This window comes from Crotalus tigris, unplaced genomic scaffold (assembly GCF_016545835.1).
Source record: "Crotalus tigris isolate CLP2741 ecotype Arizona unplaced genomic scaffold, ASM1654583v1 scf7180000023829.5930981, whole genome shotgun sequence".
Lineage (NCBI taxonomy): Eukaryota > Metazoa > Chordata > Lepidosauria > Squamata > Viperidae > Crotalus > Crotalus tigris.
This window is the reverse complement of record NW_024100213.1, coordinates 1,066,096-1,081,499: the sequence shown is the minus strand read 5'-3', so window position 1 is coordinate 1,081,499 and position 15,404 is coordinate 1,066,096. Positions and strand designations below refer to the sequence as shown.

General features: G+C 44.0%; 1 protein-coding gene across 5 annotated transcripts in view; it reads left to right on the top strand.

The window, feature by feature from the left end:
* MCF2L2 (MCF.2 cell line derived transforming sequence-like 2) overlaps positions 1 to 15,404 on the top strand; it is a 210,876-nt gene that overhangs the window by 183,489 nt on the left and 11,983 nt on the right. For 4 of the 5 annotated variants that reach the window (XM_039321823.1, XM_039321827.1, XM_039321822.1 and 1 more), the window contains exons 26-28: positions 1,844 to 1,947; positions 8,857 to 8,952; positions 11,765 to 11,854. In XM_039321823.1, the coding sequence (XP_039177757.1) occupies positions 1,844 to 1,947; positions 8,857 to 8,952; positions 11,765 to 11,854 (290 nt within the window). The remainder of the gene's footprint in view (positions 1 to 1,843; positions 1,948 to 8,856; positions 8,953 to 11,764; positions 11,855 to 15,404) is intronic. The other variant, XM_039321824.1, reaches the window with a different exon arrangement.

The following is a 15,404-nucleotide window of genomic DNA, read 5'->3' as shown; positions in this document are numbered from 1 at the left end:
AAAGGCAGGAGAAGAAGCAGCGGATGGCAACTAATCAAGGAGTGAACCAACCTAGAACTAAGGAGGAATTTTCTGACTGTTAGAACGACTTGCCTCCAGAAGTTGTGGGTGCTCATCACTGAAGGCTTTGAAGAAAAGACCGGAAGCCATTTGTCTGTAATGTTGTAGAATTTCCTGCTTGAGCAAGGGTTGGACTAGAAGACCTCCAAGGCCCCTTCCAACTCTGTTATTCTCTTATTCTGTTAAATGCAACTTCAACTTGTCCTTGGCACCTTTCAGGTGTAATTGTTGTCCCTCTCTTCCTGGAACCATTTCTGCCATGGATATAATCTAGTATGCTTCAATGAAAAAGAACGATTGCCATCTGCCCAGCTCCTATTGGACTGTTGGATTACTGGTGGCCTCTTATGAAGAACTAGGAGCCCAGATGAAAAAGATTTTTTTAAAAAAAATGTCATGGGGTTGTGGGAACCAAATGTATATTTTGCAAAGAGGACTAGTTGCTGGCAATCTGTTACCAATGAAGATGTTCCCCCTCCCCTTTCTGATCTCTGGAATTGCCCTCCATGGTCATTTTGGCTTAGCTACAGGAAAGGTCGGGCATCCAGCTGCCTTTTTGATGCCTGACTGGTGCTTCCCGTAGAGCAGTGGTTCTCAACCTTTTTAATGCCGCGACCCCCGCCACCCGGTCATAAGTTGAGGACTACTCAACCGGTTGTAAGTCGAGGACTACTCAACTAGTGCAGCACCGTTTGCAGAATGGGACTTTTGGCGGGCTCAGCAGGGCAGAGACAGCCTGGACAATTCCTACTGGCTTTTGAAGCCAATAGAATTAGACTCTATTCAAGAGAGTCTATTCTATTGGCTTTCAAAAGCCGATAGAATAAAAGGGAGTAGCACAGCTAAGGAAAAGGGGGAAAAAATGGCAGACTGCATTGTTTGGCGACCCCCGTGAAATGCCGTTCGACCCCAAATGGGGTCCCGACCCACAGGTTGAGAACCACTGCCGTAGAGTTTGTCAGATTTTACACAGCTTGAAAGGGGAATGGGATAATGTGCCACAGACGTGGGACAACTCACTGCGGAACAGTTTAAAATTCTATTCAGTTATTTAAAATAAATAAAAAATTATTTTATTTGTTGTTGATTACATTTCATTCTGTCCCTCCTTTTGCAGCCTTTAATGATTCAATTCCATCATTTCTTTGTTATTAGTGTAACTTTTGTCCAGCAATGAGTTGTCCATGGTGAGTTGGCCGTGGTGAGTAGGCCATGGTGAGTTGGCCATGGTGAATTGACCGTGGAAAGTGTTTCAACTGTTGATCAGTATTTTTCAAACTCTGCAACTTTAAGATGCGTGGACTACAACTCCCAGAATTCCCCAGAAAGAATTCTGCAAGTTCCTCTCCACAGATCTCCAAGTTGCCAACTCCCAGAGATCTCAAGTTGACAGACTGGTGATGTAGTTCTTTCCATTTGGTTCTTCAGTGTGGGTTGTTAAGCGAAACATCACGCGATTTTACTGCCAGCTTCTCCGCTGACTCTGCTTGTCGGGAGCCAACTGAAGTGCACAAATGGTAATCACATGACTGAGGGGATGCTGCTGTGGTCATAAATGCGAGGACCGGTGGGAAGTTTACTTTTTCAACACTGCTGTAACTTTGAATGGTTGCTAAACAAGGCAGTTGCTAAGCGAGGTACACATACACACTCAGATCCATGTTGAGAAGAATGTCTGTCCCAGTAAGAACAGACTGAGATGCTCTGCTTGTTGCAACAGATCTCTGTCAATGTATTAACAGTCACCTAACCATGTTTGTTTCATCTCTTTTGACTCCACAAGGTATGGCAGAAAATCCATGAGTTTGTGCGAAAATAAATCTGAACTTTCAAGGTTGGAAACATCAAACAACCGGAACATGAGCCCCAGCACCAGGCAGAAAAGAGGTAGGCTGTGCAGAAGACCCTCTTGTTGAAAGGCTAGAAGACAAGGGGTCATGGGGCAGAGGCGCTTGGGCTGTTGGGCTATCAAAATAGGAATTAATACAGTGAAATTGTTGACTCTGTCTTTCTCAGCGACTTCCCTGTTATAGGCCTTGTATTCAGTTGGGACACAACTCATATGGGCAATTGGAACATGGAAAGGATCAACTTTGATTTTTTAAAAAAAGCTTTGATATAAAGCCTCAATAGAAAGAAGACATTGAGACCCTAAAAAAGAGTGCAGAGAAGAGCAACGAAGATGATTAGGGGACTGGAGGCTAAAACATATGAGGAACAATTGCAGGAATTGGGTATGGCTTGTCTAGAGAAAAGAAGGAATAGGGGGTGACATGATAGCAGTCTTCCAATATCTCAGGGGTTGCCACAAAGAAGAGGGGGTCAGCCTATTGTCCAGAGCACCAGAAGGCAGGACAAAAAGCAACGGATGGAAACTAATCAAGGAGAGAACCAATCTAGAACTAAGGATAAATTTCCTGATAGTTAGAACAAATAATCAGTGGAATGACTTGCCTCCAGAAGTTGTGGGTGGTCCATCATTGGAAGCTTTTAAGTAGAGATTGGGCAGCCATTTGTCTGAAATGGTACAGAGTCTCTTGCTTGAGCAAGGGGCTAGACTAGAAGACCTCTAAGGTCCCTTCCAACTCTGTTATTTTGTATTCTGTACTGATCTCTCCTCGTATGATGTGCTGAATGCTTAAGCTGGCTAAGGATAGGGGAATCCGGTGATGCAGTGATCAATATCTGTAGGCAGGTACAGCACAATTTTTGTATTATCTGCAACTTGACTACTTGCTGAAGATGGAATATGGGGCCTTTGGTATGAAAAGCAGGCACCAAGAGTGGAGATCACCCAAGAGTGATTGATTGATGATAGGCCATCATCGTGTTTACTCTTAGCAACCACACAGATATTCTCCTGGTGATCGTTTCCTAAGCCAGACTGGCAGTTCTTAGCCTGATTGAATAATTACTAAAATAATTTTAAAATGGAAATTTAAGAGTGATGGAGAACATGGCAACATCACCATCCCTGGAGAGAGTTTAGCTTTCTGGTTTGAGATATGAGAGATTGCAGAGGAAAAAAAATGCTGATAACTTTATTCTAGGAGAGGCTGTTGTGATCTAAGCATCAGCCAAGATTGTACAGTGCCACTCAGACTGAAGCGATCACCAATTGCTAATGTAAACAGCCAATTGAGAAAAATATGAAGCTATCCACTGCTGTCAGCTATTGATTTTGTAGATTGTATGACTCCCCCACAGAATGTTTTTCCCAGTGAAGTAAATACACAGCGCACTCTTGAGTTGCTTGGTTGCTGTTGTATACTTCAGCTGAAAATGAAGCCTGAATAGGAAATTACTTTCTTGATTTCAATCGCTTCCTCTCTGGGCTGTGGTGATGATGGGTGATATTCTGTCTGCCTGATTGGGGAATCTCTCTGCTTGTTGATCCCCTATTACAGGGCTCTTCAAACCTGGCCCTTTTATGACTTGTGGACTTCAACTCCCAGAATTCCTCAGCCAGGCATGCTGGCTGAGGAATTCTGGGAGTTGAAGTCCACAAGTCATAAAAGGGCCAAGGTTGAAGACTCCTGTCATATTAGGAGAGCAAGTACCAGTCGCTTTACTTTAAGAGGTGGCCTTAGAATGGGATTTGTAATATAGACCTTTTGTGCTAGCCCAGCTGCTGATCTGCCCTTGTACTTGGCTGGGTGGGTGGATGGATGGATGGATGGAAGATTAGCAGAACTTTTGTCAATTTTACCTGGATGATATTAATAGACAAAAGATCCATCGTTTCACCATTCTAACATAAACAAAAAACCCTCAAGACGTCCACCAGTGACAAGGAAAACAACAACTGCAACTATAACAATCACTGAGGTTCATCCTCAACATTCTTTCAGAAGAGGCAGCCAGCCTAGCAGCCCAGAATACATCACCATGGAGGGCAGCAACTGGTGACACAAGGGAGAAAGCATGTCTACCACAATGTAGATTTGCCACCTGGAGAGGACACATTGCTTCTACCTCACCAGGTCAAAAAAACCCGCTATCTCTGATGCACAACAGGAAGAGAGGAAGGTTATTTTTGCCGTAGGCCTAGTGGCAGGTAAAGGCAGTTAGGCTAGTGGCCTTGGGAAACAGTTGATCTGAACTCACGCTGGGACAACCTGTTCAGGCAGATCCGCCTGGAGTCAATTTCATTAAGCTAAAACATCCTCTAAATCAGGTGTGTCCAACCTTGGCAGCTTTAAGACATGCGGACCTCAAACTCCCAGAATTCTCCAGCCAGGATGGATGGCTGGCTGGGGAATTCTGGGAATTGAAGTCCACGTGTCTTAAAGTTGCCAAGGTTGGAGACCCCTGTTCTAAATGGGAAAATAGGAGTATCTTTTTCAGGTCTCCCAGCTCCTCATCTTGAAAGTCTAGAAAGCTGCGGTTAGAACAAAATGAAACAGCAGAACCCAGCTAGATAGCTTCTTCCCTAACTTTTCATGGGCTTCAGTTGGACTCTTTTTTTTACAAATACTGTATAACTAACAAGCAAGTCCTGGAGCGCATAACACCAGACATGTCACCAGGAGGCAAAATCACAGAACCGCGTTTCACTAACTTTGACCATGTCATACTGGGGAATTCACCGGAGAAAGCAATTATGTTGGGAAGAGTTAGCGATAATAGGAAACCAGGCTGTCCAAGAACATGGTGGCTGGATACCATCAAAGCTGACACCAGCCAGAACATAGACAAGCTCAAAGAAGTAGTGCAAAATCAGAAGAGGTGCAGAAATCTGGCCCACGGAATCGCCAAGAGTTGGACACGACTGAATGGATAACATTACCACAGCATCTCTTGTGCACCCCCTGCTGGCTGAGGAGAAATTCTACTATGGTTTAATGTTAAGTCTTTTCAATCACCACCTAACACAAGGATCCCCACCCACCCCCACCCCGTTCGTGGATTGGTCCGGGCCATGGCCTACCAGCAACCGGGCCGTGCAAACAAGTGAAGCCCCATTCACTGGATGGAAGCAGCACACGAAACCATGCCCCCTCTGGTCCACGGAAAAAACTCTCTCCACAGAACCGGTCCCTGGTGCTCAAAAGGTTGGGGGCCTCTGACCTACGGCACGCCTGCTCATATTTCAGCAATAGAAATGGGGATATATATTTCCCAGAATCCGGTGCACAAACATTTCTGCCCTTCCTTTTCCTTACCCAATGCATCTTTCAGCTCCTGTATAATTCCAGCCAAATAAGCCATCCAGACAAGGATATATTTCATGATGCTTATAGAAGGACAGAAAATCTTAACATCTCCCAGTTCCAGGAGAGGTTTCAAGGACCACATTCCAGTTGAGATGGGGACAAAGTTAAAAGTGATCAGAACAAGAATTTAAAAATAAAAAGACTATCGAAGTTAGCAGAGGCATCAGTTGCTTGTGTCTTTCTACTGTGTCTCCTCTGAAGTAAGCAAGGGCCAGACATTTGGAGGAACAGTATGAAACTGAACAAAGTAAATTTATTCCTTTCACCTGTTTTGGAATCTGGTATTCTTTAGGAAGGGTTTTCTGGCATGATTGCAACTCTCCTTGGTAAATACATCAGAAGCGAGAAACAAATAGTTTGTACCGGAGTGACTCAGTTTGCAGGTGTGAAATGAGGATAAACAAGATTGTTGGGGCTTTTTTTAGAATGATGATTACTAGGTACATGAGAATAATAGCGAGCCTGGGATGAGTTGCCTAAGTGACATTATTGAATTCCTTCCATCCTTCAGAAACTCTTGTCTTAATTGTATGATGAATACCGAATAGCTAAATTGGTTTGGCAGGACTAATCTCATTGTTTGACCCTCAACAAGCTAAAGCAGGATTTTTAGATATAAAAGCTTATATCTTATAACAGGAAAACCTTTTTCCTTTTTCCTTCCTTCCTATTTCTAATCTGGAGTACATGTGTCATTGAAGAGGAGTCAGTAGAACCAGGGATTTTTTTGTCATAGAATGCCCAGAACGGAGTTCCGGCACCTTTTTTGGATGGAACCTTGTAGGATAGGCAAGGTGGGTTGTATGAGGTGTGTGAGTTCCGGCATCTTTTTTTTTTTAACAAAAAAAGCACCGATAGAGCAAATTAACAGAAAAACACAGCAACAAAGCCATGTTACTTTGAAGACGAGAAGGACAAGGGGTGACACGATAGCAGTGTTCCAATATCTCAGGGGCTGCCACAAAGAAGAGGGAGTTGTTGTGATTCCGTGCCAGCCTGTGCTCCCACCAGCTGAGTCGGAGGAATCTGAGGAGGAGGTGGAGGAGGCATTGGAAGGGCCATCAGAGCCAGAGGGAGGCTCTGATGAAGTACAGGACTCACAGTTGGATGCAGAGCCTGGGCCCTCCAGTCGTGTTTCTGAAGAAGCTCAGCTGTGTGAGGAGCATGAGTCAGACTTGGAAGAATCACAACTGACGGACTTGCTAATTGACGCATGCAGACGGCGTCAATTAGCAAGAGTAAATCAACAGAGATCAATGAGGCACCTCCAAAGTAAGAAGAAACAGCAAGGAGAGGCACCGCCTTAGGACTGCTAAATAAAGGGAGGAGGTGTGGGTGGTGCTGGTTGCTGAAGGCAACCGTTTGAAAACTGCGTCTTGTAATCTTGGTCTGTGACTTTTCTTGTGACTTTGCGTCTGCTTTTCATCGTGTTCTTTTGGACTTGAGTTTTCTGTATTTGACAGGTTTGTCAACAAAATTAAAAAGGGGTTTTGTTTTTGTTTGCAAGTCTCCAGCCTATTGTAGTAGCAGGGTTTTTGTCCTTGTGCAGTTAACAAGGACGGCAATGGGATAGAACAGGAGTCAAGCTATTCTCCAAAGCGCCTGAAGGCAGGACAAGAAGCAATGGATGGAAACTCATCAAGAAGAGAAGCAACCTAGAACTAAGGAGAAACTTCCTGACAGTCAGAACAATTAACCAGTGGAATGACTTGCCTCCAGAAGTTGTGGATGCTCCAACACTGGAAGTTTTTAAGAAGAGACTGGACAGCCATTTGTCTGAAATGGTATAGGGTTTCCTGCCTGAGCATGGGGTTGGATTAGATGACCTCCAAGGTCCCTTCCAACTTTATTATTATTATTATTTCCTTAATTTTCTTTAATCTCAGTTTCAGTTCCTGCACTTAATCACTTTACAAAAAGTGAGGTGTTTAATTTTTTAATGTAATGAATTAAAGTCCAAACATGTTTAATTTTTTTCCAGAAACATATTTTTAACGTGCTCAAAGTTCAAATCCCTTCCTTTGAGTCTGGATTGCAAATTAATCTAGCCCTTGTCCAAGATACTGTGGGGTTTACTGAAGTTGTTGTGCATGCAAAACATGAATTTATTGGGGATAAAAAAAAATCTTGTTTGCTTCCCAGCTGACAAATTTGGCAGATTTAAGAAAGCTAATTGAGACCACCAGGGAAGCCTCTAGGCTGGGGTAGAAGTCAAAAAAAGTATCTCAGGAGGTGAAATTAATAGAAAACTTCCAAGAAAGGTGCCTAGAGAAGTCCATGTAGTAGTCCTCAGGAACTGAGCTCAACTCAAAGGAGACTTTTCTGTAAAATCGTTCGCCTTTGTGTTTTGTTATTTTTCTGCTAGCATTAGCACAACTACTAACTGAAACGTGTACTTTTTCTACTAGACCACGGTTGTCAAACTCGCAATGTCACGTGACGTGTCGCAGCGTATCATGACTTTTTTTCCATTGCCGGCAATGGGGTGGGCACGGTTTTGCCATGACACATCCGGCCGCGGGCTGGCAGTTTGATACCCCTGCACTAGACTAACATTATGTTCAACAAAATGCTTTGTATTTGTTATTTTAAGCGATCTTTAATAACATTTTGGGAGGGTGCAGTGGCCTAGTGGTTAAAATGCTTGTTGACTGGAAGGTTGGAGACCCAAGTAGTGCACGATTGGGTGAGCTCCCGTTACTTGCTCTACCTCCAGCCAACATAGCAGTTCGAAAGCATGCAGATGCGAGTAGATAAATAGGTACCACTTCGGTGGAAAGGTACCAGCATTCTGTGTACCTTTGCCGTATAGTCATGCTGGCCATATGACCACGGAAGTGTCTTCACTGGCTCCCTTGGCTCGGAAACAGAGATGAGCATTGCCCCCCCCCCCTCAGAGTTGGATTTGACTGGACAGGGGAAACCTTTACCTTTAAGAACATTTCACTATTTTTGAGAAAACTGTTGTTGTTCCAGTCTGCCATGTTTGTTTTCTTAAGCTGAAAAGTTATTCTCATATTTAGTAAATGAATGGGTGCTGCGGAAGTCCTGTCACAGGACTATTGTCAGCCAGCAGCTTCGACTACATTGTGAAGATTCAATATTCATGCCTTTTTTGTTCCACTAGTGGTCCTCTTTAAACCAAAAACTCTCGTATACAAACTAACAATAATTGCGTGACGGCTGCCGTGTAAAACCTGACTGCATGTAATTCCCATGTCCGCACTGGGATATTTTGTGGGCACGGACGTTCGCTTTTTTTTAAATTACTTTGCACTGAGTTGTCCTTTGAAGATTGCAAATCCCCCCCCCTTTCCATTTTGCTCACTAACGAAGCCCAGCTACTAAAACCCATTATCCTGTGCATGAGAACACCAGTTTGGCTCAGCTGGTTTGACTCCTTGATTCCGCAGTTCCTTTCCTTCCTGATTCCCTGTTCCACAGCCATGGGCTCAAACTGCCCAGCCGTTCTCGGTCTCTTCCCTGGCTTCCTCAAGCTTGAACCTTGGGCTGTCTTCCTGAGCTGCCAGATTAACCCCTTCTGCCTTTCCTTCTCTCCTCCTTCTGCCTTCTCTCCTAGCCGATTCTTCCACCAGCCTTAACCTTGAGCGCTCAGCTCTTGCTCGGAAGCGGTTTACATTGCAAGGGCTTTCCAACCGCAGAGCTCTACCCAAAGGTAAAACGCCTCTCCAGCTGTCTCCATTCCATTCTGCCATCCGCCATCACCGCTGTGGCTTCATTCCCACATTGTTTGGTTTGTCTCATGCCCACATCCCTTCGTGCACTGCAGTAAGGCTTTCTTTCCGACAGCCATCTCTTCCGTTTTGGCTGGCTGTGCATCCGTGCCTTTCACAGCAGGCTGATACACATGCACGGATCCAACAAGGAGTGTTTCCCCATGCGGGCAGGTAAGCAGTGGAAAAGCTACACCCATTTCAAGCCTGGAATGAAATCAAGACCCCTTTTAGACAATACAGGTAGTCCTCGACTTACAACAGTTTGTTTAGTGACCATTCAAAGTTACTACAGCACTGAAAAAAGTGACTTATGACCGTTTTTCACACTTACGACCCACTGCAGCATCCCCATGGTCACGTGATAAAAATTCAGACCCTTGGCAACTGGTTCATGATGGTTGCAGTGTCCTGGGGTCCTGTGATCCCCTTTTGTGATCCTCTGACAATGGGGAGGCCAGATTCACTTAACAACTGTGTTAGTAACCTAACAGCTGCAGTGATTCACTCAACAACTGAGGCAAAATTGACTGAATTGTTGGACTCAATTGTGACTGTAAGTCGAGGACTATCTGTATTTCTAAAAGGAGTGAAATATGGAGAAATGGACTTCCTGGATGAGCTTAGCTGTAGATAGGCCTCCAGCCGAGACAGTGAACAATATTCTCCGTTCAGTGTAAGGCAACTAAAGGAAGCAGATGTCGTCTGCTCCACTTGTAGACTGTGTTGTTACAATATGTCTTCTTGAATTGTAAAGCTTTGTAAGTCAGGGGTCCCCAACCCCTAGGCCAGGGATAGGCAACCTTGGCTCTTTTATGACTTGTGGACTTCAACTCCCAGAATTCCTGAGCCAGCATGGCTCAGCTTGGAAACCTCTCCCTTTCCCCTCAGCATGGCTGGCTCAGGAATTCTGGGAGTTGAAGTCCACGAGTCATAAAAGAGCCAAGGTTGCCTACCCCTGCCCATTCGGAACCGGGCTGTGCAAGGGGCAGGTGCTCGTGCTTGAAGCTCTACTTGTGCGAATGACGGGCACGCATAGAACCATCCCTTCTTACCCCACCCCTCCCGCCAGTCCACCAAGCTGGAAAGGTTGGGGACCACTGTTGTAAGTCACATCTCTATATGTAACATTGGAGAGCCAGAAAGTCTCATATAGCAAAGTCTCATATGACATGATAGCAGAGTTCCAATATCTCAGGGGCTGCCACAAAGAAGAGGGGGTGAAGCTATTCTCCAAAGCACCTGAAGGCAGGACAAGAAGCAACGGATGGAAACTAATCAAGGAGAGAAGCAACCTAGAACTAAGGAGAAATTTTCTGACAGAACAATTAACTTACCTCCAGAAGTTGTGAGTGCTCCAACACTGGAAGTTTTTAAGAAGAGCCATTTGTCTGAAATGGTATAGGGTTTCCTTTCTGAGTGGGCGGTTGGACTAGATGGCCTCCAAGGTCCCTTCTATTATGATGATGATGATGATGATGATGATGATTGTTATTATCTGTTCATTGCTGGCTATGACCTAATACTGAGATTGATATGAATTTGAACTAGTACAGAACGAGAACCACTAGAAGTTACAACTAAGACTTGATGAGAGAAATTCTAGGATTAGAATAGAGCAACTGAAGAATATAGTTATATTTTCAAACAATAGGAAACAATAGAAATGGAGGGGAACTGGGCTGTATCTTCGAAGTACTCGCAACTTCTTAGAGACAAGAGAACATCCGGATTAAAATCAGTAAAGGAATTAATAAAAAAAAAAACCCTGTTATTGGTGTTTACTAATGTCCAACTAACCAAGAAGAGGATTTAATGGAAGCTTTCCAGCAGCAAAAGAGATATAATTCAAAGTGTAACATAGCAATGATAGGAGATATTGTATTACTTCAACAGCTGCTAGAAAATAAACCTTCCAAATATGGTCCTTTCAGGATATTCCTGACTGTCTCGCCAACATCTTTTTTCTTCAAAGATGGAGGAGATACAAGAGACCTGGCTATTTTTGATTTGGGACTAATCGATAGAGAATATTAAAGATGAAGAAATGAAAATAGCAGGAACATTGAGAGGGCAACCATATAAAGCTGAAATTCTTAAGTGGAACGAAAACTAAAATTAAGTGTGGTTGAAAAACTCTAATTTGGACTTCACAAAATGGATTATAATAAATTCTGACAATTCATTAAGCAGAAAGAGCTAATAGGAGAATATACACAAGATACTCTGTATTCAGACAACACATTTAACTTGGTTATAATTTAGAAATACATTAACCCATAAACTTACCAAACAGTTTGGATTTGCATGATGAATTAAGCCCTCCACCACTTATAAACTAACTACGGCTGAGAACCAAGCATGTGTTCGCTAGATTTTTTTATCAATTATCTTATGGAAACATTACCATATCTGGGCTGTAAAACTCTATATAACCACTAGATGGCAGCAACTAATTCCACATTTAAGGAGCTCATTGCTACCTGTTAGTGAGATTCTGGCGTATTGCAGCTAAGGTTTAGTTGTTCTAGTGAACACTTTTATAGGCAATAAAATGTGTCTTTATTAGTGATTTGGCATCACAGCAATTGGTGGAGATGCTATAAGATATTGTGAATCAAAAATGAGGAAAATTCTACTTGAAGCCCACATCATCCGAAGGGCACGAAGGCTGGGCAGATTTTCTTTCAATTTATTTATTCCTTTTTGCATGTTTTTACCTCATCTTTAACCTGCATCTATCTGCTCTCCCAGATCCAGACTCTAAAGAGAGAGATGTTCCCCGTCGCTTTTCCTTAGCTTCCTCCATCAACAACACAACTAACACATCTTCTCTAACCAAAGGTATGGACACACTAACCCGTTAGCTGCTTAACTTCCTCTACATACATTGCTGCAAATACTGTGAAAATTATAAGCAGAGCCAGTGTCCCGCCTTGTAAGGCAGAGAAATGGGTTACTGTAGTAGCAAGAGTTTTATTTCCTGACAGTGAGAACAATTAACCAGTGGAACAACCTGCCTCCAGAAGTGGTGAATGGTCCAACACTGGAAGTTTTTAAGAAGAGATTGGACAGCCATTTGTCCGAAATGGTATAGGGTTTCCTGCCTGAGCAGGGGGTTGGACTAGATGACCCCCAAGGTCCCTTCCAACCTTATTATTGTTATTGTTATTTATTATTATTATTATTATTATTATTATTATTATTATTATTATTACTACTACTACTATTACTTGGGGACCCCTGCATTAAATGATTCAGGTGCAGAAGACCAAGTCAGGATGGGGAGAAAGCTGGCAGTTTATGGGAGTCATTGGGTGGGTATAAAGTCTCCTGCCTTGAGCAGGGGGTTGGACTAGATGACCTCCAAGGTCTCTTCCAACTCTGTTGTTGTTGTTGTTATCTTTTATTCATTAGACATGAATCTCAGTCAACTGAACATTCAAATTTAATAATAATAATAATATAATAATAATAATAATGATAATGGCATAACACTGCCAACTGTGTAGTTGCACCAGCAGATTAATACTCCAATGAAGCAACTCTATTTGCTAAACAACTAGTCTTTGACTTACAACTACAACCGGAACCAGATTATTTTGTTGCTAAGCATGACGCTTGTTAAGTGAGCTGTGTCCTTTTTGCCACAGTTGTCCCAAAGATGCTTTTTTTTTCACGAGACAACTGGACTGTCTTCTTTTTCTTTGAAGACCTTTCACTTCTCACCCAAGACAGCAAAGTCCACATTTTGGACAGGGAGGACCGCTGGTTTGAAAAGGGTCAAACAGGTCATCTATTCTGTGTCAAAACTGAACAGACCTCCCTCAACAGAGGGGGAGGGATACGATATCATTGATCTCCAGCCTACAACTCCTTTAAGCAGTTCCAAGAAGGCTCCACACCCATTTGCACCACTCAGGTGACCCTGAGGACACACCTCCAAGTGGCCTCAACGACTCTTTCAAAGAATGCAAATAACTAGCTGTCTGCAAGGAGTATAAATCCTTCCATTCCCCACCATCCAGTCAGAGCTGATGAAGCTTCTTGGATGAGAAGCGAAACGTCTTCAGAGGAAAACAAGAAAGTCCAGTTGCCTCCTAAAAAAAGCATCTGTGGGACAACCATGACCTGGATGACGGGAGAATCTCCATATAGACATTTTACCCCAGTTATTAAGTGAATCGCTGCAATGTGGTTGTTAAGCAAATCTGACTTTCCCCATTGGCTTGCTTCTGGGAAGCCTCCTAAAACGGTCACAAATAGCAACCACACGACTGACCGTTGTAAACACATGCCTGTTGCCAAGTGTCCGAATTTTGATCACATGACCGTGGGAATGCTCTGGTAGTTGTAAATGCAAGGTTGCATGTCGCTTCTTACTATGTGTTTTAACGTCGAACGGTCACTGAACAAATGGATGTAAGTCGAGGACTACCTGTAATGCTGTGATATGATCTTCCGATACGAATCAAGTCTGGGAGAAAAGAGAGCAACTCTTTGATTTTGATGCAGAATCCTGTATTTGCACAGTGTTGATTGGTTGGGTCTTATGACAGTCGTAAGAGTACAGAGAAGAGCAACAAAGATGATTAGGGGACTGGAGGCTAAAACATATAAGGAACGGTTGCTAGAATTGGGTATGTCTAGTTTAACGAAGAGAAGGACGAGGGGGGACATGATAGCAGTATTCCAGTATCTCAGGGGCTGCCACAAAGAAGAGGGAGTCAAGCTATTTTCCAAAGCCCCTGAAGGCAAGACAAGAAGCAACAGGTGGAAACTAATCAAGGAGAGAAGCAACCTAGAACTGAGGAGAAACTTCCTGACAGTGAGAACAATTAACCAGTGGAACAGCCTGCCTCCAGAAGCAGTAAATGCTCCAACACTGAAAGTTTTTAAGAAGAGACTGGACAGCCACTTGTCCGAAATGGTGTAAGGTTTCCTGCCCGAGCAGGGGGTTGGACTAGATGACCTCCAAGGTCCCTTTCAACTTTACTACTATTACTATTACTATAATGCTTCCTCCTCCAGAACTCAGCTTTGCAAATGGTTGATCCGTTTTCTATGCCACTCCCGCCTCTTGTGATATGTCAGTCAGTTAGAAAAGCCAAAGGAAAGTGGCACCGTAAGCCTACCAATTAATATTCTAGATACACAGAAAGGCAATGAAGCTACAGTATTACAATCCAGCTTTGTAATACTGTATGGAAAACCTTTGGATTTCCAAAATATTAGTTTCTCCTGGAAACCTATGATTCAGTTTCTATCATGATATTCAGCCTGTTATCAATGCTTAACTGAGTTTAATGGGTCTCTGAAGTTAAGTGGGGTCAGCCTGGTTAACCCTTGGATGGGAAAGTTCCAGAAAACACCAGGGCTGTTAGCTAGACTGGGAAATAAAAAACGCATCCTAGAACAGATATGTCAAACACAAGACCCGCAGGACTCAGCAGCCCGCGCACCACAGGTGGGTCCGAGCACCGCAACCACTGGGCCGGCTCTCCAACACCAGGTGGAGGCAGAGGCGTGGGGGGAGGCACGCGATCCAGCCTGCTGGATGCACCTGGCGGCTGTGCAGCCTTCTTCCCCATCCCAGCCATGGTAGCAAAGACAGATGGGGCTGTGGCTATCCGGCCCAGCCTGTCTCTGCCATACCACAGCCCCTTGCATGCTCAGCCCCCGTTGTCCAACCTCTTCTTCCAGCGAGCGCCCGGGGAGCTCAAGGGCCGACCAGGGCATCTGCTGCTGTCCAGGGGCTCCCCGCGTGGTCCGAGAGGGTTGGCGAGGCTCCTCCAGTGGATCAGACCCCAGCACCATCTTGGTCATGACTCCCATCTCCAGACAACCCTGGATCCCCCCCCAGGCCCCCAGGCGCCCCCCAACACAGGCGATGTCAAGCTGGCCACGCCCATCCAGTCGGCTGTGACCTTCCGGCCACACCCACCCGGTTTTTTTCAGAAGAGTTGCTGAGATAATTGCATGAAATTACCAGGTGTGAGATGGATGCAGTTAACCAAGAGCTGAGTTTGACTTAAGGACATCTTTACCATCTTAGGTTATATCTGATTAGAAACATGATAATGCAATATATTATATGTGAACAAACTTTAATGCAGGGGTCCTCAAACTTGGCCCTTTTATGAGTTGTGGACTTCAACTCCCAGAATTCCTCAGCCAGGCACGCTGGCTGAGGAATTCTGGGAGTTGAAGTCCACAAGTCATAAAAGGGCCAAGTTTGAAGACCCCTGCTTTAATGGCTAAGGGGAAAAAAAAACAACTAAGGGGAAATGTAATATTTGTCAATACAAAATGTGTTCTTACAGTCAACATAATAGTAGAGGCCCTGTTGTCCTACCCATCTTTAGTTTCAGTTGTCTACCATCAAAGAGAATAC